The sequence below is a fragment of the Leptonotus elevatus genome, chromosome 18, assembly GCF_054856555.1.
Source record: "Leptonotus elevatus isolate MCC_2025b chromosome 18, RoL_Lele_1.0, whole genome shotgun sequence".
In the NCBI taxonomy this organism is placed as follows: domain Eukaryota; kingdom Metazoa; phylum Chordata; class Actinopteri; order Syngnathiformes; family Syngnathidae; genus Leptonotus; species Leptonotus elevatus.
In genome coordinates, this window is record NC_141256.1 from 6,376,257 (window position 1) to 6,400,535 (window position 24,279).

Here is a 24,279-nt window from a genome sequence, read left to right on the forward strand (position 1 = left end):
CTTAGGGTTTTGTGCTGACTGGCACTTGGAACTGTTCACAATTCCCTCCACCATGACCTAGGCCGTCGTTCCAGCGGAAGAAATACATCACCAAAAGCATGATGCTGCCGCCACCACCAAACTTCACTGTCGGTATGTTCATTTTTGTACTTGCACCAAACATAATGTGCAAAAACAATTGAAATCTCACATGTGGGAGAATGTGCTATGGTCCGATGAAACCAAGTTTGAGTTTTTGGGTCATGATTAACAGCTGCAAGTTGCAACAGATTCAAACAGAACATAACCATGGAAGGGTGAATGTAGATAACATTATTGACCTTTACTAGTATTGCATCACAAGATTTGTGTTTTAAGCCCTATATTTATTACTACTGGTGGACGACAATGATAGCATCATCCAACTGTAAAATAGCTACAAACGTTTATGTCAGGCAATAACTAAATAGATATAAAACACAACTTTATAGACCTGTAGGATATTGGTAGATGTCAATATCATCTTTTTTAAGCCCCCAATATTATTATCAGCCCCATATCACTTGTTTCTATGTGAAGCTAACCCATCCCTCAATCACTCCATTATGCTATAGTATGACAACTTCCTCCTTTGAAATTTGCACTCAATATGGATGGATGGTGAGCTCCAACCTAGCCAGGAAAATATATTTTTAGCTGTCTGATAAGAACCTGCGAGGCTGGCTAATCTATTTGCAAACAGATTACGTTGACGTTGATATTTGCACTTTTGCTGAATAAATCACATTTGGCGGGCTCAGCGTTCGTTTCCACTCGAGAGACAGCCCTGGCTCCCTAATGTGCTTCTTCATACTGTAACTGCACGCCGAACAAGGCGCCTGCTTATCTGCACTGTGTTAGGGAGCAAAACACATTTAAACACACAGATCCATCCTGCCGCTCCCAGCGGACTCGTTTTCCCACCTACGCTGCGCCCCGTCATTAGTCCAGCTTGAGTCCAGCTCGTCAGGTGACAGATGATAATGAATACGTTCACAGCTTTGCACTTGCTCACTCTTTGTTTTACCACACAGAAGAATATTGCTTATTAGTTATAAAAATAAATAACTTTATTACTAAGCATTGCAGTTGGACAGTTTCAAATTTTTATTATTGATCAACCTTAGTAAAATAATATTTAGCTACTAAAGAATGCAATTTCTGATAAAATTGCATGTGAAGGGTGAGAAGCTGAAGGAAAAATTGTGGAATGATATTGAATGACATAAAATAATCCACAGTGATCTGGAATGAACGGATTGTTTGAATCAGTCAATGAATAAATCAATAAAAGGGGGGAAAAAATCATAATTTTGGGCTTTTATTTTTGAAATGTTAAAAATGTTGCTGTTGTGATCAGATGAACAGTTTGAAGTTGGATGGTTTGAATCGGTAAAAATATTTAAATTTTTTAATTTTGACTTACATTTTAAAATTGAATGCGGTTGGGATAAGATGAACAGTTCAAAGTTGGCAGGGTTTGAACCGATCTAAAAATGATTTTTTTTTTTTAAAGAAAAGGTAACTTGCTTTCATTTTTAAACTTTTTTGGGGGGGGCGGGGGGTAAGCAAGGATGGAACAAGGAAGGAAGGAAGCAAGGAAAAAAGGGACAAAGCACATAAGTAAGGAAGCAGGGGAACGAGGATGCAAGAAAGGAAGGAAACAAGGATAGAAGGAAACTAGGAAGCACCGCCACCTACATACATGGACAGGGGTTGACTTAATGTTTTGGCCAATATAATGTCTGCATCATATGTGGTGTCTCTCATAATCAGAGGTGGTCGTTTGTTGACGGGCGCCCGTTTTGCTGCCGATTGATGACTGATGGGAAGCTTTGACAAATTGATGAACTATGCATTGCCGGAAGGGTGTTTTCGTCCGTCAATCAGTCAATACATTTGTCAATCTGTTAATGACGGACGTCCCATGTTAAGTGCTGACTTTGATCGGAGATGCCAGTTGTTTTTGTGTTGTTGTTTATCTGAATGATAATTCAAAAGGATAATTGATCCTTGGTCCCCTAAAATGTTGATGATTATTTTAGTCACAACGGCGCTTCCATATGCTCAGTGACACGATTTTCGAACCCTTTGTGCCACTGTGGTTCCAAAGAAATCATGTGCGTACAATGCAAACACTCCCATAAAGCCAGTCTCATGAATACATTGTCAGGGCTCATTGAATATCTCCTCACTAAAAGAGCCATTAAATGCAAATCCCTCCGAGCAACCACTGCTTGTAGCCAATCACAAAAAGTGTTGTCCACAGCTACTTACCTCGGCCGAGGTGCAAGCGTAAGCTTTTGCGGCCGTCGCCGAGCTCGTTCCCATTAGAGCAAACCTATTTGGCTCGCAATACAAGCCATTCAATCAGGCAGCCGTGCTCGGATTTTTCATTTAAGTCCGCAGGCCGCGAGCGCATCCAGCCATAGCCGAGTCTTGGCGGCATTTCCCCCTGCTTACAAAACATAATACAGTACGTTTGAGTACAATTGCCGTGCAACTGTTTGAAATGATGAGCCGTTGTAAAATAAGACGACGTAAACGTTTGCTCACTGAATATATGCAGCAGTCACGGATGAGCGCTGTCATCTACACGTTTGATAGCCGACAGCAGTCATGATGACCTCCTGGCACTGTGAGTGGGCGCTTCATCACACCTCTTTATGGCCCTCACGGTGGGCTTGTGTTCCACCACACGGATGGTAACAAGTTAACAACGAGGCTCCATAGCAACCAGACCGTGAACAGCCAACGGACTGCGCAGCGTGCATGAGGCTTAACATCTTGCAGGGAGACCATTAGGAAGTCCCAGCTGAGTTGGCCTCACTTTGTGATTCTCCAGTGATCACTTCCAATTAGCCTATTATACTCATGTCAAACGGCAATGCGAACATATGACAAAAGGCTGAAATAATAATTTCTGTCATAGACATAATCAGATGTTGGCATCCATTTGCAATTTGGCACGTGGACCTGCAGTGTAAATCCCTGCTTGACCTTTTTGTTTAAAGGCCTTTTCACACTGCACTTATAATGAACGTGCTGTGGCACACCAATGGAGCAGTCATGTAATGTCTAGAAATGTAGGATTTTTTGCATTTTTTAACATAAAATATTAATGTTAGCTTAAAAAAAGAATAGAACATAACCACACATGTTTAGCTTAAATCACATTTCCACCTCCTCCTCAGTATCCTACCTGTTAACGCATTCACTCACAGCCATTTTCACTGAAGCAACCCCCTTTGTTGTCTGTTTTACTGGATTTTGGCTGATTTTGCAAGGTCCACAAAATATTGTTCTATTGCTATAAAAACATGGAACCTACCAAAAGAAGATTAGTCTCTTCTTTCATCAGGAAAAAAGTATATTTGTATCTGTTTCCATTTTGCATTAGAATATAGCAAAGTTTCATCATTATTCACAAACCTGTTGAAAACACTGGCAAAAAGAGCTTGTTGCAACATAGCCCTGGCTGATCTCTTATACTCTACTGCCACCTGCTACTGTTGCTTTAAGCGACCTCGCCACATCAGAAGCTTTATCAAAGCCTTCTGTATGCTCTAGCATAAAAAAAATCATTAAAAAAACGCATAAATATGTTTTTGGGAGTGAAGGACGACATATTAAAAATGTATTTCTACGTTTTTGGGTTTGAATGAGTTAAGTAGCTTATACTAACCAGTAGCAAATATGGCCATGAGTACGCCACACTACTGTCATCCCTGCACTGCCCTGCGTCCTAGTCCGTAGTGAACACTGAACACTACAAACAAATAAGTGCAGTGTGAAAAGGCCTCACAGCAGAATTTCGCCAAAAACCTGTAACCCTGAACAGGATAAGCAAGAAAATTAATGGATTTGTTGCTTCTCTAATAAATGTGTTAAATTAGAAGGCAACTTTATTAGCACCTTGTAAGTTATGTTTCCCACCATTCCACGTATTGTATTTTCCACCCGCTTTTGCTGCACTCACCTTCCACCAGCTCAGTGGCTCACTTAGCTTCCCTTCCTACAGTACGCTCCCACAATGCATCTAGCCTTGTGTCCCATCTGGTATGCACAGGCGGGGCTGGGACCAGCTTGTGGGCTGTGTTGGTACCCTGGGGGGAAGCAGTAGCTGCTGTTGCTGCTGTTGCTGCTACTGAGCGCCACGAAGCTGCTTCATTGGAATTCCCACTGGATCCGCTCACATTGTCAAGCAGGGCCGACTCCCTTGGTAGCAGATGTAGCACGCATACACATCCCACACGCAAGTTATGACAACATGTGGAAAAAAAGTTTTTAACAGGGGGTTGGCAGAGCAGTGGTTGAAAGGGGCATAGTACAAATATTCTGTTAAAGGATTTCAATACATTTTTCACATGGATGTATTAAGTATTTAATTTTCTTGCAAATTTGTACTCCCTACATTTTTGTCAGTTTTTATCATTAGCCAATTAAGAAATTTTCATTACTCTGTGTCCATTAGCAAAGTTATGGGAACACATTGTCCTGATAGCATAAAAGTTGTGCTAATGCTAGTTAAGACTGAATAAAAGTTGTTTTCCTCTTCTCAATATGGGCACTATGTTAAACACTGGCCTTTTGCTGTCATGTTAACAAACGGGTATTTATTTAACAGAGGGCAAAAATATTTTTTTTACTTTGAACCAAACTGTACTTTTCAAACTTGTCATTACTTCCTACTTTTACCAGTTTTTTTTTTTTTAAACGTATGTACACAACCTGTATATATATTTACACAAGCATCTGTATTTCAGCTAAAAAAAAAATTTCATTAGGCTACTCTGTTTCCTTTAACAAAGCTATGGGATCACATTGTTCTGATAGCTAAAAGTTGTGCTAATGCTAGCTAGCTTTTCGATGCATAACATGATTTGTTTTCCTCTTCTCAATATGAGCACGAAGTTAACTTATTCACTCCCAGCCATTTTCACTAAAACAATCCCCTTTGCTCCCGGCTGTTTTACTGGATTTTGACTGATTTTGCAAGGCTCACAGAATATTGTGTTCTATTGCTATAAAAACATGAAACCTACCAAAAATAAAAAAAATTAAGTATCTTCTTTCATCAGAAAAAGAAAAAAAAAACAATTTCTGTCTGTTTCTGTTTTGCAGCAATTACCATCAGAATATAGTTTAGTATAGTATAAGTTTCATCATTATTCACAAATCTATTTAGAATTCTGAATAATTGAGGGTTTTTTTTCAACATGGTCCTGGTTCATTTTCCTATGTCTTGTTTAATAACTACCATTTTTTTCTACCGTTCTTTGAAGTTGAGGCTGCCTCAAATCTTTCTGTATGCTCTAGCATAAAAATAAACATAAACATATAAATACGTCTTTGGGACACTTAAAACATTTAAATTATAACGTTTTTATACGTTTTTGGGAGCAAACGAGTTAATAAACGGCGTTTTTTTTTTTTTGCTGTGCCAAGTTAAAAAACAGGTATTGTATCTAACTGTCAGCAAAAAATTGTTTTTATTTTTGAACCAAAGTAGCTATGTAAAGAGCCAGACCGTGGGCCAGCAATAAAATAATTGACCCTGACACACTCCTCTGAAATAAATAATTATGTAAGGTGATGGACTGGGATAAAGCAGTTCATTACTTGTAGGTTTTAAATGTATAAAGGGACCTCTAAAATGTGATTTAGATTGCACTAATGCACAAAAATCTGTTTAGGAAAAATCATTATCAGATGCAAAGTGTTTATCCAGCAATTGGCTTAATTATGAATTATCCAATCAACATGACCAGATGGGATCTATCTACTAATCAACTACAGGATCCACGGATGTTTTTGAGTAAACGCATGAGTCGCGACTCGCTACTGAAGCTATTCGGCGTCAGCGTTTAATCTGTGTTATATTGTATGGCGGATTATCTCCTCATCTTTTTTTATTTTGTCAACTGTGTGTCAATTTTCTGGAACCATTCCAACTGTCATTGTTACCATTTAGTTAAATCAAACGCTGACTTTCTGAACAACTGTCGTGGGCTTTCCCCATGCCACTTGGTCATATGCTAAACTAAGGCGGAGTCATTGCAATCAGTGCAATGTCAAGACAGGCTGGAGTAGGAACTGCACTGTCCATACTTTTAATTAATCACAGCATTCTGATTAATATTGCGTTTTTGGAATATGAATTAAGCAGCAACATTTTGATCCATGTCAGGGGGCGGCCATTCTGCCACTTGCTGTTGACTGAAAATGACATCACAAATTCAAGCGAAATGAAGACCATTAAGGAAGTGAAATAAGGAAGCACTTCTTTCCATCACCACTTTGAAGTGAATAGAATTAAAAAAAAAAAAATTACTGTTTGAAAATAAAAACATTTAAAGAGTTAGACAATGAAAGCTAAAACATATATTTATAAAACAGAAGGACACATGAGGGTAATTTCAATAAATATGCTAGAACAGTTAAATTAATGAACGCACATATAAATAAAAAGTTAGAATCTACTAAAACCAAAAATTGAAGTAGCCTTAAAAAAAAAATCTTCAATTTACTTAAAAAAAATATACCTATAATATCAGTTTCTCTTAATCTTGGCTGTAGATTATCATGAAAGTTGCACAAAAAAAATTGCTTGTACATAGTAAACGTTTTATTGTGGTGACAATTTGAAGCTGTAACACGAATCAAATTTCCCTTTTATCTTTTCAGTCATCCATTACCAAAAATCTGAACTGGCCGACCAGTGTGTAAAATCAAAACGTGATTATTTCATCCATGAAAAGTGTATGAGCGATCCAGAGCAAATCCATGCTGGCCTGTTTGTTCGGATGGCCTGGGGCAGGATGAATGAGCTAATATGAAGTCATAGCGCAAGCTGGTTACAGCCACACGTGTCGCTCTGATATCCAACAATGGGTTTATTGCAAGTTAATGACAAGGTCCACAAAGGGGCCATTTGGACAAAAAATATGAATCATGTAAAAAGCAGTCGGCAGAGCAGGAGCTCATAAGCTGGCCGTGTGCCCACTAAATGTTTTCTCACCCCCGTCTTTTTTTCTTCTTTCAGCATGGATGAACAGGGTATACATTTACATAATCATCTATAGGTAAATGATAGCTACTCAGCTACACATTTCATTTATATGGAAATGCGACTGCTGTTTGGTCTAAAAAGAAATCATTCAAGTGTTGGAAAGTGGTTGAGAAATTGTGTTTTGGCGAATCGTCGCTAGCAGAGACGGACGGTATCAGCACATCTCCATCTCCCCACTAGAATGACACGGTCACAGGTGCACACACAATTGAAAAAGTTTGGGCACAACTTTTTTTTTTTTTTTTTTAATTTTAGGGTTCGGAGTCAAAGGAGCAGAAGACGAGTCAAGTACCAACACAAAAAAATCAAAGTGAACATTGACCGATTTGAAAATGAATGAGAACAGGTAAGTTCAGCAAGAATTAACGGAATGATAATAAATCAAATTTAAAAAATCTTAACATCATAAAAACGATACATGAAATTAAGCTACAACAACAAAAGAAAAATCAAATACAAAATGCCGAGCCGACAATGAAAAGAAAAAAGAATGATGTCACAGTTAAGAACCAAGAACGGAACAAAACTGAAAGTCAATAAGGTGCTGGCAACGCTTCTACAAACCCATCTGAATAAAATCACCATCATGCCTACTTTATTCCTCTTTTTTTATATCCTTTTTCAATTTATGCAAAAAATAAATAAGACAAATAAATAATACATTACATGACATGAAAATCATCAAAACAGACCACAGAGTGTCAGTTTCAGCACAGTCAAAAATCCACTAAGAGAAAAACAAAGTGAGACTGGTTGTCTCATCCAATATTTGACCCCCCAAAAATGTTGAGCATTTTGTCTCCAGGCAGTGCTGGCAAAAGATTTTCACTCTGTTGCTACAGTAGGAAATTGAAAACAAATGAAAAAAAAAACAGGAGAAAAAAAAACAGCAGTAATAAAATATAAAATGGTCTTTTTGACAAATTTATCAGCAATATATTTAACATAATTTCAGCTAATAATGAAAAAATCCTTTCAAACTATGAGGAATAACAGAATGGGTTCCCTCCTTGAAGTTTCCAGTCAGCAAACAAGAAGACAGGAAGGAGCAAGAGATGATGTCACATCGTACTGGGTGGTCACAGTGTTGTGTGCTGCCATCTTTCAATAAACAAACGCCTACATTAATCCAACAAAAAAACAAAAACGAAACGACATCATTCCTGTTCTTCAACCACATCCATGAAAGCTACGTATCCTGAAACCTAAAGTGCTCGACAACCGTTCCTTGAGGACCCTCCCCCGCACAGATGTCAGCACCAATCACGTACAGCTCACATGCAAGCTCCGAATGGCCCGAATGACAGTGATCGTATTTTACAAGGTTACAACAGACAAGGTCGGGGGTCGTCGCACGCAAACCTCGGACAGTTACTCGGGGTCGTGTGATGTTTTTCCGCGCTTCCGATAGTCTCTGGAACTCCTGCAAAAGATCCATGTGGAGTCCCAGTGAAGTTGCGCATTGTCTCTCCACAAGTCATTGTGCTTTCACATCAAGTCTTGTTTGCTTTTTTGTTGTTGTGGAAAGCGACTCAGAAAGTGCCGAGTTCAAAAAAGATCACAGTTGCCAATGTGGTACTGTCAAAAAGTTTCTTTCTAACAGTTTGTGTTGAGGAATGAGTTGAATTTTATACATAATATTCCTTGTCCTTGTCTTTGGGTCTCTTGTTTGCGGCGCCGGTCTTAGCGCCGCCGCTCGGCGTTTTATCCTTCACCACGGCGCCGTTGGTTTGCGCCGAGTTGCTGATGTAGTTGCGCGTCTCGTCCACCTGGTAGGAACCCTCGTCCCTGTTTCTGTACTTGTACATGGCGTAGAGGAGGATGAGGATGCAAAGGGCGGCGGCTGAGACGATGCCCACCACCATGCCCGTGGTGCTGCTCGATTCCCGGATTACCTCCGAGGCCCCCGGCGGGACTCGCCGCACCACGCCGGGCACCGTGGGTAAGGCGGCGGGCACCGTGCGCAGCATGGGCGAGGTGATGTAAGGACCCCGCGGCTTGGTGCCGTCCAGGTCGAAGGACGTGGGGAGGGGGAGCAGGACTATGTCCGGCTGCAGAGGTTTGACCTCGCGGTTGTTCATTTTCCCAGCGGGCAGCTTGGGAAGTGCGGCCGAGGGGGCCGCCGCGACTGGCGTGCCCCGGGGGTTGGGTAGAGGCAAGGTGGGTGTAGTCCTACCTGCCTCAGAGGCTTTGCTAGGCCTCAAGTCCTTGGCCTCCCACTTGGGTGCGAGGGCTTTGTAGCCGCCTTCATAGGTTGATGTGGTCAAGATCTTATCTGTTACCAGGGAGAAGGTGTTGTCAAAATCTTCATCGTCAGTCGGGGGCAGGCTAGAGTCGAACGCTTCGCCAGAGCCAAACCCCGAAATCACCATGCCATCATCATCATCATCATCACCACCATCATCACAATCATCGCCGCCTCGGTCCGACAAGCAAGGTACCCCCGCCTCAGTGGCCATGGCCAAGGATTCTTTGGTGGTCTCGATAATGGTGAGGAGGGGGTGGAGGGTTGGGGGAAGGGAGATGAAAGAAGAACGGGTGGATACAGAAGGGATGTCTATGGGATCCTCCACAAAGATGGGGATGACTAGCTCCCCTCCTGGAAAGTGAAAGAGAGAGAGACACCCGTGAGGAGGCAGACAGAATTCCCGCCGGCACCAAAGAAGCAACAGAAGGACAGATGACCAGAAAGCAAAATGCAAAGCTCAACATAAGGAAGAAAGGAACTGATAACCAAAAAAATGGAGAAATTAAACAGAGGAGACGGTAGCAGTGCAAACTTAAGAAAAGTTGGAACCAAACAAGAGCCAGAGTTAAAGGAACAGCCATTAGTAAGGTTTGTTTTGCATCAAAAGGCTCAAAGCGATGCACAAGGGTGAGCCCCGCCCCCAACAGACTGAGAAACACCAACTTGCTCCAAGTATCATCACAACTGGACTTCAGTTTTCCTCACTCTAAGCTTTTCCACTCACTTGTCAATTATTCAATCAAACATAAAACTAATGATGTATTTCCTTCATTAGTAGTCTTTTTGATTACTGAAAGAGATGAATGTCTGAGTCCTGTTTTGCTAACCACAACAGCAGCACCTATCAAGGAACAGAAACAGTCCCTTGCACAGGGCTCACCAACTCTGGTCCTGGATTGCCCCCATTCTGCAAGTTTCAGATGTTTCCCTTCTCCAACAGACCCGATTCACAGAAGTGTCATCAGGCTTCTGCAGTCTGAATCAGGCTTGTTGGAGGAGGGAAACATATAAAAATAACATGCAGGATAGGGGGTCTCACAGGGCAAAAGTTGCTGACCCCTGCTCTTGGATGATAAGAAGTCTTACTGGGTGCAATTTGAATGTTGTTTAGAGGTTCTAATAGAAAGTCTTAGATCCTGTATCCCACTGAGTGGCCAAGACTTGCGAGTAGCGAATGTTGCTTTTTTGTCAGGGTTAACTCAAAGTCGCAAACAGTCACAAAGACGTTTCCGAACAGTTAATAGTCGCAAACCGCTCTTCTTGTTGCAATTCTCTTGTTAAAGAAACAAAACATTAAAACTGTTGGCGAATGTCTGCTAAATGTCTTGCGACGGTTTGCGACCTTGAACAAAACCTGGCAAAAAAATAACAACATTCTTGTAAGTCTTCGCCACTCAGTGAGGGTGAGATGCTTTATAGGGTGTCCTAAAAACCTGTCTATTTTGTTTTAAGTATCCTTCGGACAGACATGAGGCCAGCACCATTTGTGACGGGCTTTGCCGTATTTGTAAGCATATCATTCCGTTGCCCATGGCTTGCCAATTGACAATTGGAATGCCGTTCAAATTGTTACTGAACTGTCAGTGACAGAAAAACAGGTGATGGTCTCACGTCTGTCCGAATGAGACCTGAAACAAGATGGAAGTCTATAGTTTTTGATCACTGTCACACCTATAGTTTGCTTTGTCCGGTCTTGGAGTTGATGGGTTTGTACACCGTTTCCCTTCTAGTGTGCATCTTGTCCAGATGGTAAAAAAATAAATAAATAAGGATTGTAGCTATTGCTGTCGTCTCTCAAAAATGTAAACCTCTGGTCTTGCATTGCTAGCTTTGAAAATTACATTTATTTTCCAAGAAATTGACAAGTGGGAGGACTGGCACAGTTTGCCATGGATCTAAAAAAAAGTGTCATAAAAATAGTGGCATCCTTCTGAAGGAGCTTTTAAGAGGCTCGTTTCATTTCACCAAATATAAATGTCGCAAAAGAATATGTACGAACGAAAACAAATGTTAACCTTGCTTCCATTTAAAAAAAACTGTCAAAACAATAATCAAATAAAACGCTGTTTGGGTGTTTTCTGTACATCAATGAAACAAGCCTCTCAAAAAACCGAATGGACGCCGCGTCACATATAAACAAACTCAGACTGGGCTCCCCTATTTGCCCTGGCCTCTCTTGCCTTTTGACTCCTACAGTTAGCACAATGGCACAAAGTCATACGGCAGTTCAACGGCATCTGAATGTTTTCTTGACGTTGACTTAAGACGCATGTTTAAGTCGCCCAGAATAGACGACAAATGCTTTATAATGGTGATAGTTTCTATTTCCATTATTTTCCAAGAGGAAGAATTGCTTTCCACAGCCACAACGGAATGTATTCGACTCGGTTAAATCCTAAAACATTCAGATGTGCGTTGAAGCTACTCATCCTTTTGCCAAAGTGGCTTGTTTGTACATTGCAAAGGCTCACAAACAGGGCACTAGAAAGAGATGCAAACCTTGTGAAACAGCAACGTGGAGAGAGAAAAAAGAGAGAAGGCAACAGAAATGAAGGGAAAAAAAACAAAACACAACTCAAATAAAAGAATGGAGGCATTGCAAAAAAAGTTGAGTTACAGCAAACATCGTTCAGACATTCACAAAGTAAAAGCCACAGATAAAACTATCCAGAAAAAGGGGTCAGTAGGAATTAAGTAGAGAAAACAAGTCAGCTCGGAAAGAGAGAAATAACGACGACAAAAGAAAACCAGAAATCATAAAAGCCTACAAAAGACAGTTTTGAAAGGAAGAAAGCATACCATCAGTTTTGTCAACTTACATCAACAAATTGCCCGCATGATTTTTGGCAGGAAGAAAAAAAAAAGTTTACAAAAGAAAGTTGTGTGAGAATGCCTTTGGACAAGTTATATGTAGATTACTTTTGAACACTTTCTGATGATTTTCTATATAGTTGTCTTTGTAGACAGGATGGTACAGGGAGGCAACAACACATACACATCCACACATCATGACATGAAAAAGAATTGTTAACATTCTCTTCAGGATATATTTTTAAAGATCTTTAGTACAAAAATCAGTGATCTAGAATTCTTTTCTTTAGAGTTAACTTTTCTGAATATGTACAGCCTTCGTTAGATGTCTTTTTCTTTTTTTAACTCTTGCTACCTTGTTCATTCACTATGAACAAAAGGATGACTGTACATATCTTAGAATCTCTACATTTAAAGGATTTGGGAGTGGGGGGGGGGTGAGACGGGGGTGGGACCTATGAACATACTAGGAAGGAAATGATATAGATGGGGGTGAACGTGTACATCAGTTGCCATGTCCATGTAAAGGCGGCACGAAGCGGTCGGGCGGCATTAGAGCTTTTGGCTGTAAGGAAGGGACGGGGATATACAAACAATGAGCATATACTGTACATGCCCATCTACAAAAGAGAACAGCACTCTCAACACTGACAGTTTTACAAACCCTAAGCTGCAACTTCTTTGCCATGCACCAAAGCCACCAAGTCATTACATTCCAATTTCAATCTCAGATAGGCATCAAGTGACAGGAAAAATAGTCGAGATCAGCATTTAAACACTTTGCACAGATAGTGGCTCGAACGTTGGAACTTCGCTTTTTTTTCTCTGTGCGTCCATTTGCAATTGTCAATTTCAAACTTCCGTGCGGATTCACAGAGAAAAGAGGAAGCTTCCGTCTAATTGGGTAAACAATCATTTAAAAAAAAACATTGTCAGTAGTCATTCTTAGCAAATTATCAGATATTTCAAATCTTTACATTTTCAGAAAGAAACACAGAGGTGCGCATATATGCTTGACAACATATATGCGTCCTAAAAACAAAAGTAAACAGATTAGCAAGCATGAAAGGCATTAACGTTGTCACACTATACCAAAGATGAACAACCAGAAAGCACACACTGAGGCAGACAATTAGAGAGGAGGGACAATCCACCTTCCTTTAACTAATAATAACCACGTTATTATTAGTTAGTGAAATTCATTTCTCTTGTTAGTATTTTTAAACACAGGACAGGGCGTGCAATCTGGATGTACGTCAGAAAGGAGATTTTTCTTTTTTTTTTTCAAATTCCACTATTAGATGTTGGGTTAATGCATGCTTAAGTAAGTTGCATTTAGGGAGAGTAATATAACATAATAACACTACACCAAGCTGGGGTGACGTAAGGGTAGAGGATTGACGGGTGGGGTGGGGGAGGGGGGGGGGTTGTCACCAAGGGCTGCAGGATGTTTTTTCTCAGGCAAAGGAAGCATTGGTAAGCAATTCAACAAGGGATGAAGGCGCACCACGTGATGTATAACCAACATTTTGTCCTATAACCCAGCAAAGGGCACAATTAGACTGATAATTATTTCTTCGTGAGCAACCGACAGCCTTCGTCTGACAGGAAATAAAGTTTAGGTGATGAGTTCCACAAGAGCAGACCACATGGAGAGGTTGAGATTTATGTTGAGGTTTGGCTACAGCCGCTACAAGACGGTAATGCTAATAATACTTTTATTGAAAAAGAATTTAAGGTAAGACTGGCTATAAGGTTATTTTTTTAAGTTAAAAATATCACGCTAGTCTTTTGATTGTTTCTGTGAATTAGCTTGCTGTCGTTTAGCTTTAGCAATATTATCACGCTAGTGAAACAACTACGAGTCAATTTGAGTGTTTCTGTGTATTAGCGTGTTTATTAACGGCCACTTTGTCATTGTACCGCACCTTTGCAACCACATTTCTTTATTCATTCTCATCTTATCACATAAAAGTAGACAGTAAAGTAGTCCTAGATCTTCACCTCGAAAATAGATGACAAACAAATAGCGACCACCGAACATACTCCGCTCCATCTGGCTCCAATCGCTGGTGATGCTTTTATTTCATTTATGACACTATGTGCTACGAGGTAATATTAACAATAATGTTAGCCGGTCAGTTGGGGTTCCCAAGCGAGCCAAGCAGATACATACCTACGTCCTTGGAATCTTTGAGGTTACACGGCTAGAAAAATAACACGCATGCTAATGTAAGACAAGCTATTGTTAGCAAAAGTCTAAATCTCTCCTTCACTGTTTTGATGTTAGCATGTCTTGTTACGGCTAACACGCCCAATCGTGGTGTGGTTTTCCCAGTTTGCCATTGCACTATTTTAAATGAGAAATCATCTGCCCCGGACCGAGTCGAGTCCCGCATAGTAGAGCCAGTAAAAAGCGGCAAAAGTAACTGACTGTTCAAGGCTAAATTTCTCTCTCTCTCTCTTCAGCTCCTGTTTACTTGGCAGTTTTCGCACTCTGTTGTTTGCTATCCACAAAACATTTGCTTGCAATGAAAGCTGCTGCAGTCAAAAGGGCTTCAAATAGGTGCAGAGGACCTTGATGTTTTGGTAAACACTAATCCTAGCTAAGCTCTTGCGCAAGCATTTTGCATCTTCCTGGTAAACACGGCGCTTTGCTTGCCTACCCAAATTTTGTTTGTTCCGCGCTTGTCCAGATGGATGCGATTGGGCGGATGAAAGCTCTGCCTCGACGAATGTACTGTAATTCTCCATTTCACTCGACACACAGCTGCTTCTCGTTTTAAAAAGAGAAGACACGTCGGGATGCGATCTCAGCACTGGCGCTTTTATCAGTAAGAAAAGAATAATCCTTAAGAGTGGCAGAACTGATCAGTTTCTAGAGCGAGAGCATTTTGCCGACTGAATGTTACAGGCATTTACTCATCAAAAAATAAATAAAAAATCAGCTCATATACAATACCTACAGGTTACTGACGAGATGTTAAGTAAATAAGTCTGTAATCTTGATTGGCTGACAGCCTCAGCAGTTTAAAGGTCGCAGATGCTGAAATGTGTTGAATGGCACTTCTCTTCACTTTCTTCCGAAGACCCCGTTGCCGTGTCTATCCCGCATTTGCTGAGCCGTCCAAATGGAGATGAATCCTGACCGCGAGTAAGGGATTTGACCACGTGTGCACGCCACGAAAGCTGAAAGCTGGAGCGCCAGCACTAACCAAGTCACCCTGAAATCTGTGAACGAGTCAGAAATGTGAGCACTTGAAATCCTATTGTGGATGCGTGCATTGTGGCCAGAGACCTGCTGAAGCACATTCATTCACCTCCCACATGTAGCAGGCTGATTACCAGATGTCCATAAAAAGGACAGGCTGACGATTATATTGGCGCCTTCAAATCACCTTGAAAAAGTGAGAGACTGCTGACGATTGGTTGATATTTTTTACACACAATGCTGAAAAAGTTCCGCTTGTGGAGTCTAAAAGGAATTAGGGCTCGAACCATCTTCAAGGCAGCCCAGAGATATTAGCCGTTTATCAGTTTACATTGATGTCCGTTCTTTCGTCCTTGTGATCTCGTGAAACGTCGCCAGTCAGTCACGGCCCAAATACTGTTCCAATAGAAGGTATGAATAAAATGCACGGAATACCCGGATGTTGTTCTTGTTAGTTAGCTGAAACCTTTCTTAGGCCGTTTCTCACAGCGTACGCTCTTGTGGACTCGCCAAGATTTTCATATGAACGCTAGTCTCTTTGTAAATTGGAGCTGCTGTATACTTGTTGTTAACTTCCTTTCCGTTCCGTGCGATAGGGCTCGGCGAAATGGCCCGGAAATAAAATCTCATTTTATTTATTTATTAATTAGTATTTTTATTTAATTTTTTATTATTCAGGACGATTACAATTTAAATCTTATAAACTTAACAAACATGTATTTAAAGGTTTCATTTAATAAATAATTCCTGGGCAAAATGTTCAAACAATAATGTATACAGATTCTATATCAGTTTTAACTTAAACCTAAGATTCATAGTTTGTACCTAAATACCACAATTAAGTCGTTGGTAACTATTATAAACCTTTTCGTCCAGCATTCTGTTACTTGTGCAAAATGACAACTCACAATAACATTTGGATGTAACAGAACATAAAAGCAGCAGCTTTTAATAATCCAGAAGACAAAACTCAATTTCACGATTTAGCAAATTTACAACGATTCGATTTTTAAAATGCCGATGAATCAAATTTGATTTATTGCCCAGCCCTACCGTGCGTTCTTGCCTTATACGCACGTTCAATTGGAACAGTACTTTTGCTTTGCGCTGCGACTGATGACGTTTCAAGAGCTCGCAAGGACATAAGAATCGAGAATAATGCATATTTACAAACAACTTTAAACTTGTGAAGGGGGAAGTGAAGAACTACACAGGCTTTCCGATTTACAATGAGAATCGCCGTTCTTCGTAAGAACGTTCTTGAGTCCGTTCTTAGTTAGACCGTACACTTGGCGAGATCACAAGACTGGACTCTACTTTCTCCATATTTTGAAACGGCAATTTTCTATTCCACTTTCATCGGTCCTGCCAACTTAATTAATTCCAAAACTGGACATTCTATTTGCAAGAGTCTGTTAGTTAAGATAGTCCAAGCCTCAATCAGCATATATTTGTCAGTTTCTCTGTGATTGCTGTTTCTCTTATATCACAGTCAAAATTTCTAAGACTCAACGTTTTCTTCACCTCATATATATGCAAGTGGGCACAAATCTTGTTTGCTCTCTTGTGGAACCCATGTGGGATAAAGGGTAAGGGGTGAACTTTTTTTATTTTTTTTATAAAAGACAACACAACCGTAAGACAGGACAGACTCTCACTCGGACAGAGACAACAAGTTCAAGCATCAACGCAAGACATCTCAAAGGGAAGAGCAGGCCTGCCGCTGTGTCCCCCTGAAAACACACGCCGACATGCTGCACAAGCCTGCTTGGTGGGGGGGGGGGTTAGCGGACACTCATGGGCGACGGAGAAGTAGCAGGCAGCACCGACAATGGAGGCCAATCATATGCATGCAGAAGCTAGGAGGCGGAGGGGGAGGGGCAGGGGGGAGGGGGTCATTTGTTAGTTTCTGGAGCTGCACTACGGTCCAATACAGGGTACATGCCACAAATGCCTTCTACTTGGAGCAACAGATAGAATAGAAAAACAGATATACTTTGTAGCAATAAAAGTCTTTTTATGCCATCTGCATTCAAACAGTTTATGCAGAGAGGCGGACAAAAGAAGATGGCTGAGTGTGGATGGAGGTGGGATGGGGAGTCATTCTTTCACACACAACTTTCTTCAGACAGAATGGGGTCGCCTGCATGAGGCAAAACAAAAACTATGATGGCAATAAAAGATTTTGTTGCCTTTCATTTCCCTAAGTTGTATTGAAAATGGGAGGGGGGGGGGCATGTTTGTTTCCAAGCCATATGGCACAAAATCATAAATCAACACAAACTTGATGAGGAGAACTTTGAATTTTCCAACCACCAAAATTTCATGCGGCACAAGATGAGGCAAAAACGGGAGGAGCGGCTCTATCCTTGCTTGGAGGATGGACGACGGATGATGAGAAAGACACCAACGGGGGGGCGGGGGGAAACAAAAACAAACACTACAACTAACCCCCCCAAAATACCCAGTCGCATCGCTGCTACATAAAGCACCCCGCCAAAGCAAAGCAAAAACAAAAAATCATAATAATGAAAAGCAACCCAGCAGTTGGGCCCGAATCAACACAAAAGATGTTCACATGTGCATCACAGGAGAACGACCAAAGCAAACGTAAAACTGAACAGAAATCGAACATCATGTCATGCAACGGCATACGACTGAAGTGGGTCAAGGAATGAGGATATGAATTTCTGTGTCAACATGGTGAAATGTATAATACGGGTACACGTACTGCACAAGTGTGTACTGTATGTCAGCCACTACTGTATAGGAGCACGACAAACCTCCACTTTTGACAAAACTTGAGTTTGAGGTTCTAACTGGGAGTGACGCAAAATGGAATTATTTGTCATTATTTAATTAATGATTTAATTATTTCAATTATGAATATGATCAATTATGTTGACGCAAAATGGAATGATTTCTAGTTAATTCATTTTATTATTATTTACATTATAAATACTATAAATTATATTATAATTATATATATATATATATATATATATATATCGATTATAAATATGCATTTAATTATTTAATAAATTATAATTTCATTTATTTTAAATAAATCGGAAAATATTGTCTTAATTTTAGTTTGCTGTCAGGACACCAAATGAATAGTAAACCACATTAGAATATTAACAAAAAAGTGATATTGCCACGACACACAAACTGCGATACCGGCGGTTTTACCTTTCTGTCTCGTAACTAATCAAGATTAGGGTGGTCATATAATCTTACTTTCGTCAAAATGACAACTTTTCAGATGCAAAATGCTCATTTTCTTTTTAATGAAAACTTAAGTAAATAACTCCCTATTATTATTCTTCAGTCAATAAAGTTTCCCCAAATTTCAAAATTTCACCGTTTTAAATTTAAATTTGATCCTTAAGTCTTAACATACAAATACTTCACTTATTTTAATTTAGAATTATGACTTTACTACTATGTCAATGAAGGTTAAATATCTGTAGGCGAAGGTTAAACGGAAAAAAACATACTGTTGTGACTGCCAGCAGTCAAACCCAAGCTTCCTCAAAATAAGAACTCCTTTTTCACTCTATGTCGGATCACATTTATAGTGTGCATGTTTGCATAAATAAATGTGCTTTTTTTTTTCTCTGTGTGTGTACAGGGAGGAGGGAAGAGAGACAATGCGCACAGAAATTCGAGGATATCTGTTCTCTATTAGAATGTTTCAGGTAAGGCAGACCTCCAACCAAAGGAAACAGAGGTACAAACAAGAGAGGAGGAGGAGGAGGTTAGGGAGGAAGAGGCTCTGTTGCAGTTAGTCTGCTACATACCACGGTGTCTATGCTGAAAGCATCTTTGTTCTCCAAACAAACTCAAAATGTATCCTCGGTCAAAAAGGAGACACACCCACAGCAAGAGGAACTCAGGAGGAAGAGGACGGATACATTTTGAAGCATCAGTGCGGGTGGCATGGGGGCTGGATGCTAATTTTGCACTTTAGCCAGTAAAGCTGCCTCTCCACCCAATGCTGAGAGACCAAAATTAGTATCAGCGCGCCATCATGTCAGCGACCAGTGTGGCCCCACGGCTAAGTGTAACTTGAACCTTGGATTTAAGGGCCTGATTTACTGAATATTTGCAAACGGGCGCAGAATTGACTAAACACGCAAGCACATCTATTGGAAGCAGTTTTCCAAATGTGCAGTCCGCAACGTTACGCAGGCTTCGGTTGAGACGAATTTAACGAAACGTGACTTTTATTCAGTTGTTGGATTCCCTAAAATTTCTGTTTTCCACTAGAGATTGACCAATATGTTTTTTTCAGGGCCGATACCGATACAGATTATTAGTAGTCAAGGACGCCGCTAAACGATATTTGGAGCCAATATTCATTTTCACTAAAGGGGAAAATATTGGCATCAAACAATTTTAAAATACAAACTCTAGCTTTTATTTATTTATTTTTAAGCATATGTTTATTGAACGTTAAGGGTTCGTAAAATAATAATGGAGTTTAGAAAAAAAATAAATCAAAAGACATCTTTGTTTTACAAAATCTAACAAAAAGTTCAGGGATCTTTCAAAATATCTGAAGTATTAAAAATTTTACTTATCTTAGTTTTAATTTCAAACAAAAACAGAATGTACAGAGAGTTCCCAGAGTCAGAAGCATCTATAAAAATTTAAATAATTAGTTCCCTAGTTCCTCTTTTTTCCCCCCTGAACGCTTTTTTAAATGGATCTATTATCAGCAGTATAATTCTTCAAAATAACCGATGCCGATATTTGTCAAAATGCTGAATATCGGCCCAGCCGTTAATCGGCCCATCCCTATTTTCCACTGACCCTTCCAATTCCATCACTTCACAAAGGAAGATTAAGCTTGACGTCAACCAATCACTAATGACGTTTCAAGCACCTCATCTTCCAGTTTGTCAATTTACTTCTGACTTTGGTCTATAATTACATCAGCTTGATAGTGAGTTGTATTTTTAATTTGTTTTCATCTGTTTCTATGTCAACCCGTCGAAATGTCTTCACACGGAAGCGGTCTGCGGCGTACAAAAAAGGCTCTACTGTGCTGGAAAGAGAAAATACAGAATATAGTTGACTACAAAAAAAAAGTTTGGTTATTGAAATCCTACCACCGATAAAGTGCAATCTATTAGAGTGCACACACAATTCAGCGCCCGCTATTTGGGATGTTTGTAAATCAGGCCCGACTGCGAGTGCTTATTTACAAGTGTGACTTTACTTGATTGTCAATGTGCATAAAAACTAAATTTACTTACACAAAGTTCTGAAAATATTTAGGAACACACACACGAATTTAGTAGGAAATTATATGAAAAAGTTAACTTGAATATCTCCCCGTGATTAAAAAAAGAAAAAGTGGGTCAATTATTAAGGACCCATTTTGGGTGGGTTCGGTCACGTAATTTGTATTCTTTCTTTGATTTTTCTGCTACAATAACGACGGAAGTCCATCTGCCTCGTGCTTTAGCCACTAATTTACTATGTAAACAAATACAGTGCAGCTCAGCCTCTGGATAGCTGATGTCATGGCGAGGAATATGAATCTAAAAAACTAGAAGACAAGATGAACATTTTTAACCATGCTCATCAAATTCATTGTTCTTAATGTCTATAAAAGTTTGCTGAAAATCACTGTTCGAAAGGATTACATTTTGCTTTGTTTTGTTTTTGGTAATGCCAAACTATATTGAACTAAGATGGTTGTTTATCTGATTAACAATTATTAGGGGTTAATAAAGTTTTATGCTTGTATGTTATGAATATTACTTGAAAAGACAGTGTGACTCCGGTAGAGATTATTTGTATTACCATTATTTCCTAGGAGGAAAAATTGCAGTACAAACATTGGAGTTTGCCTCGGAACACGAAACAGATCACGTCTGACTTCCACCGTGGTGTATCGTTAAATGTTAAGAAATTAATTAAATGGTAACTGTCACGCGTGTTATTTTTCCACTATTTGAAATTTGCTGGTATTATTTTTACAAAATCCTACTAAATTCATGTGCAAAAGGTTTCAGGTTGGCTGTTTTTCTTACACGGTTACACTTGAACCTCTAACGGGACATGATGCTAAGAGGAGAGGCTCCTCAGAAGCAAATAAATCAATAAATAAAAAGTTGGGGGAATCTGACTTGGGTTCGGAGCAAGCACAACTTGCCACACTCATCCCACCTGTGTGTCCGGAATCGCATTCTTCCAGATCCTCGTCGTCACTGGAGCACTCGGCCGATGAAACAATGTCATCTGTTGTCTAGAGACAAAGACACACAAATAAAAAACAAACACACAGTAAGTTTTTACATTATTATTTAGTACACATTTATCTCAGTAGAAATACAGTAGTTAAATAACAAGTTTGATAGTTGATACTCAGCTAACAAGCCAACTAGCTAGTAGGCTATGTACAGTATGTAGGTAGGTATTATACCGACCCCCCTGCTAGTTAGATAGTTGATAGTTAGGCTATGTAGGTAGGTACCACCCCGACCCCTCTTCTAGTTAGATAGTTGATAGTTAGCTAACTAGCTAGCAGGCTAACTAGTTAGTAGGCTAGGTAGGTAGGTAGGTACCACCCCGACCCCCCTGCTTAAGATAGTTGATAGTTAGCTATGTAGGTAGGTAGGTACCACCCGACCCCCTGCTAGTTAGTTGATCGTTAGCTAGTCTGCTAGCTAGTTAGTAGGTAGGTAGGTACCACCCCTACCCCCCTGCTAGTTAGATAGTTGATAGTTAGCTATGTAGGTAGGTAGGTAGGTACCACCCGACCCCCCTGCTAGTTAGATAGTTGATAGTTAGCTATGTAGGTAGGTAGGTACCACCCGACCCCCTGCTAGTTAGATAGTTGATAGTTAGCTAGCCTGCTAGCTAGTTAGTAGGTAGGTAGGTACCACCCCTAGCCCCCTGCTAGTTAGATAGATGATAGTTAGCTATGTAGGTAGGTAGGTACCACCCGACCCCCCTGCTAGTTAGATAGTTGATAGTTAGCTAACTAGATAGCTAGCTAGTAGGCTAGGTAGGTAGGTAGGTACCACCCCAACCCCCCTTCTAGTTAGATAGTTGATAGTTAGCTAACTAGCTAGCAGGCTAGCTAGCTATTAGGCTTTGTAGGTAGGTAGGTAGGTAGATCATCTCCACCCAACCCGCCCTCATCTCCACCCAACCCGCCCTTTATTCTTTGTCTTTTGGGGCAAACCAAGGAGGACAAGATTAGGGGTGTAGGTTGTATTTCAAGCTGCGCCGAGCAGCCGGTTTATTAGAATGAATCAGCGGGGTAATAAAGCAGGTGCTGTCACTGGGCTGGGTTATGAAATCAGAACACTGATTGAGTTTTGCAGTGCTGCTGCGTGCATGGGCTGTAAATATCATTGGCTTTGGCAGAATAATGAAAGGCGCCCCCCCTGCTCAGGCTGCTGCTTTAAAAAGGGCCGCCTCCACAGCAATGCACTTTATTTGAGAGGTGGATTTATTTAATTATTTTACTCACATTGCCAACATCTAATATTCCTAACATGTAATAATGTGTTTGTGTACACATTGCACCAAATTAAGTACGCAGGCATTAGGAGGCTAGAAAACGCGTTTAAGCAAAACAGATGTAAAATACAGGCCTCTAGTAAACCTAACATTATTTATTGAAAACACATTATGGGTGTAAATGTCATCATCATCATCATAACAAGCAATAACCCTCTTTCAGCAATAATCAAGCCAACAGATGTGGGTGGCAGGGACACAGAGACATGAAATGGCCACTTCAGAGTTGCTTGCAGTCATTTCCACCAGAATGGATGCAATCCCGCATATCATGTATGCTGAAATACTTAAATAGGCTATAATTATTCAAATTTACATTTTATATGCCAGAGAGATTTATTTACCGTATTTTTCGGACAGTAAGTCACACCAGTCAAAAACAAGTACAAAATAAAAATCAACATACTGGGCTATAAATTACATTTTATGCGTAAACTTATTTTACCAAAACTGAGGCCAAAAACCATAGCAAAATTTCCACTTCTAACTACAGAAAGATTTTTCTTTTTAGAACTGGAACCTGCGTCGCATGATGGCCAAAGGTAAAATCCTAAAAATCGTTATTGTCCCTTATGGTGCTGTAAATAGTAAACCTTGTCGTGGCAAATGCTGCATGCTAATGAAGGTGGCGGTAATACACTAAAATAATTTGCCAATGCCCAAAACAAAGTAAAAGAAGAAATAGAAGTAGTCATTCTATTCAAGGTAAGCCATTTTAAATGAAAAAGAACAACTTTTCTATAGTTAGAAGCGCAAGTATCAAATCCAACCCTCATTGTTCGCTGCCGTCAACATGATTAGGTAATGGTAACGGGCATTTTGGGTTCAAGGCAGAGCTCTAATTTGAATATATGCAAATTGCACCCCAGTATAAATCTCATGACAAATGTGTGACTTATAGTCAGAAAAATATGGTTAATTATTGCTCAGGTCAATTATTTACAGTATATAGTCTTAGTTTCAGTTGGAGTGATCAAACATTTTTTAAACTTGCTTAGGAGCTCGTGTCAGATTGAAGACTACATTTTATACAAATGAAGCATTAAATCCGTATTTGTATTTTGATTTAAACCACAGCTGTTGTCTATGTTAAGGTAGTCTTTTGTGTTACGCAGCCTTTAACTCTCATTTTGTCTTTAATCCAAATCCACTTTCTTTTAATACGCCACATAAGGGTGGGGAGCACGTAAGTAATGGAGGCAATCAACATCAATTCAACCTCATTTGATTGCTGCATCAATTACACAAAATTACCCAGTGGAGGAAAAAAATAACTGTGAATAATTGATTTGAAAATGTAATTCTGATGCGGAATGGATCAGTCAAATTTTATTTGGCATTTTCTGGTTGCATAGATTTATAGAAATAAAGTTG

General features: G+C 39.9%; 1 protein-coding gene across 15 annotated transcripts in view; it reads right to left on the reverse strand.

Moving 5' to 3' along the window:
* Positions 1–8,715: 8,715 nt before the first annotated feature.
* nrxn3b (neurexin 3b) overlaps positions 8,716–24,279 on the reverse strand; it is a 266,978-nt gene continuing 251,414 nt past the window's right edge. For 12 of the 15 annotated variants that reach the window (XM_086061871.1, XM_086061863.1, XM_086061866.1 and 9 more), the window contains 2 exons: positions 21,544–21,622; positions 8,716–9,689 (listed from right to left, as the gene is read on the reverse strand). In XM_086061871.1, the coding sequence (XP_085917997.1) occupies positions 8,719–9,689; positions 21,544–21,622 (1,050 nt within the window). In that variant the 3' untranslated portion in view covers positions 8,716–8,718. Of the gene's footprint in view, positions 9,690–12,157; positions 12,715–21,543; positions 21,623–24,279 lie in introns of all 15 variants that reach the window. The other 3 variants (XR_015091007.1, XR_015091006.1, XM_086061874.1) reach the window with 2 other exon arrangements.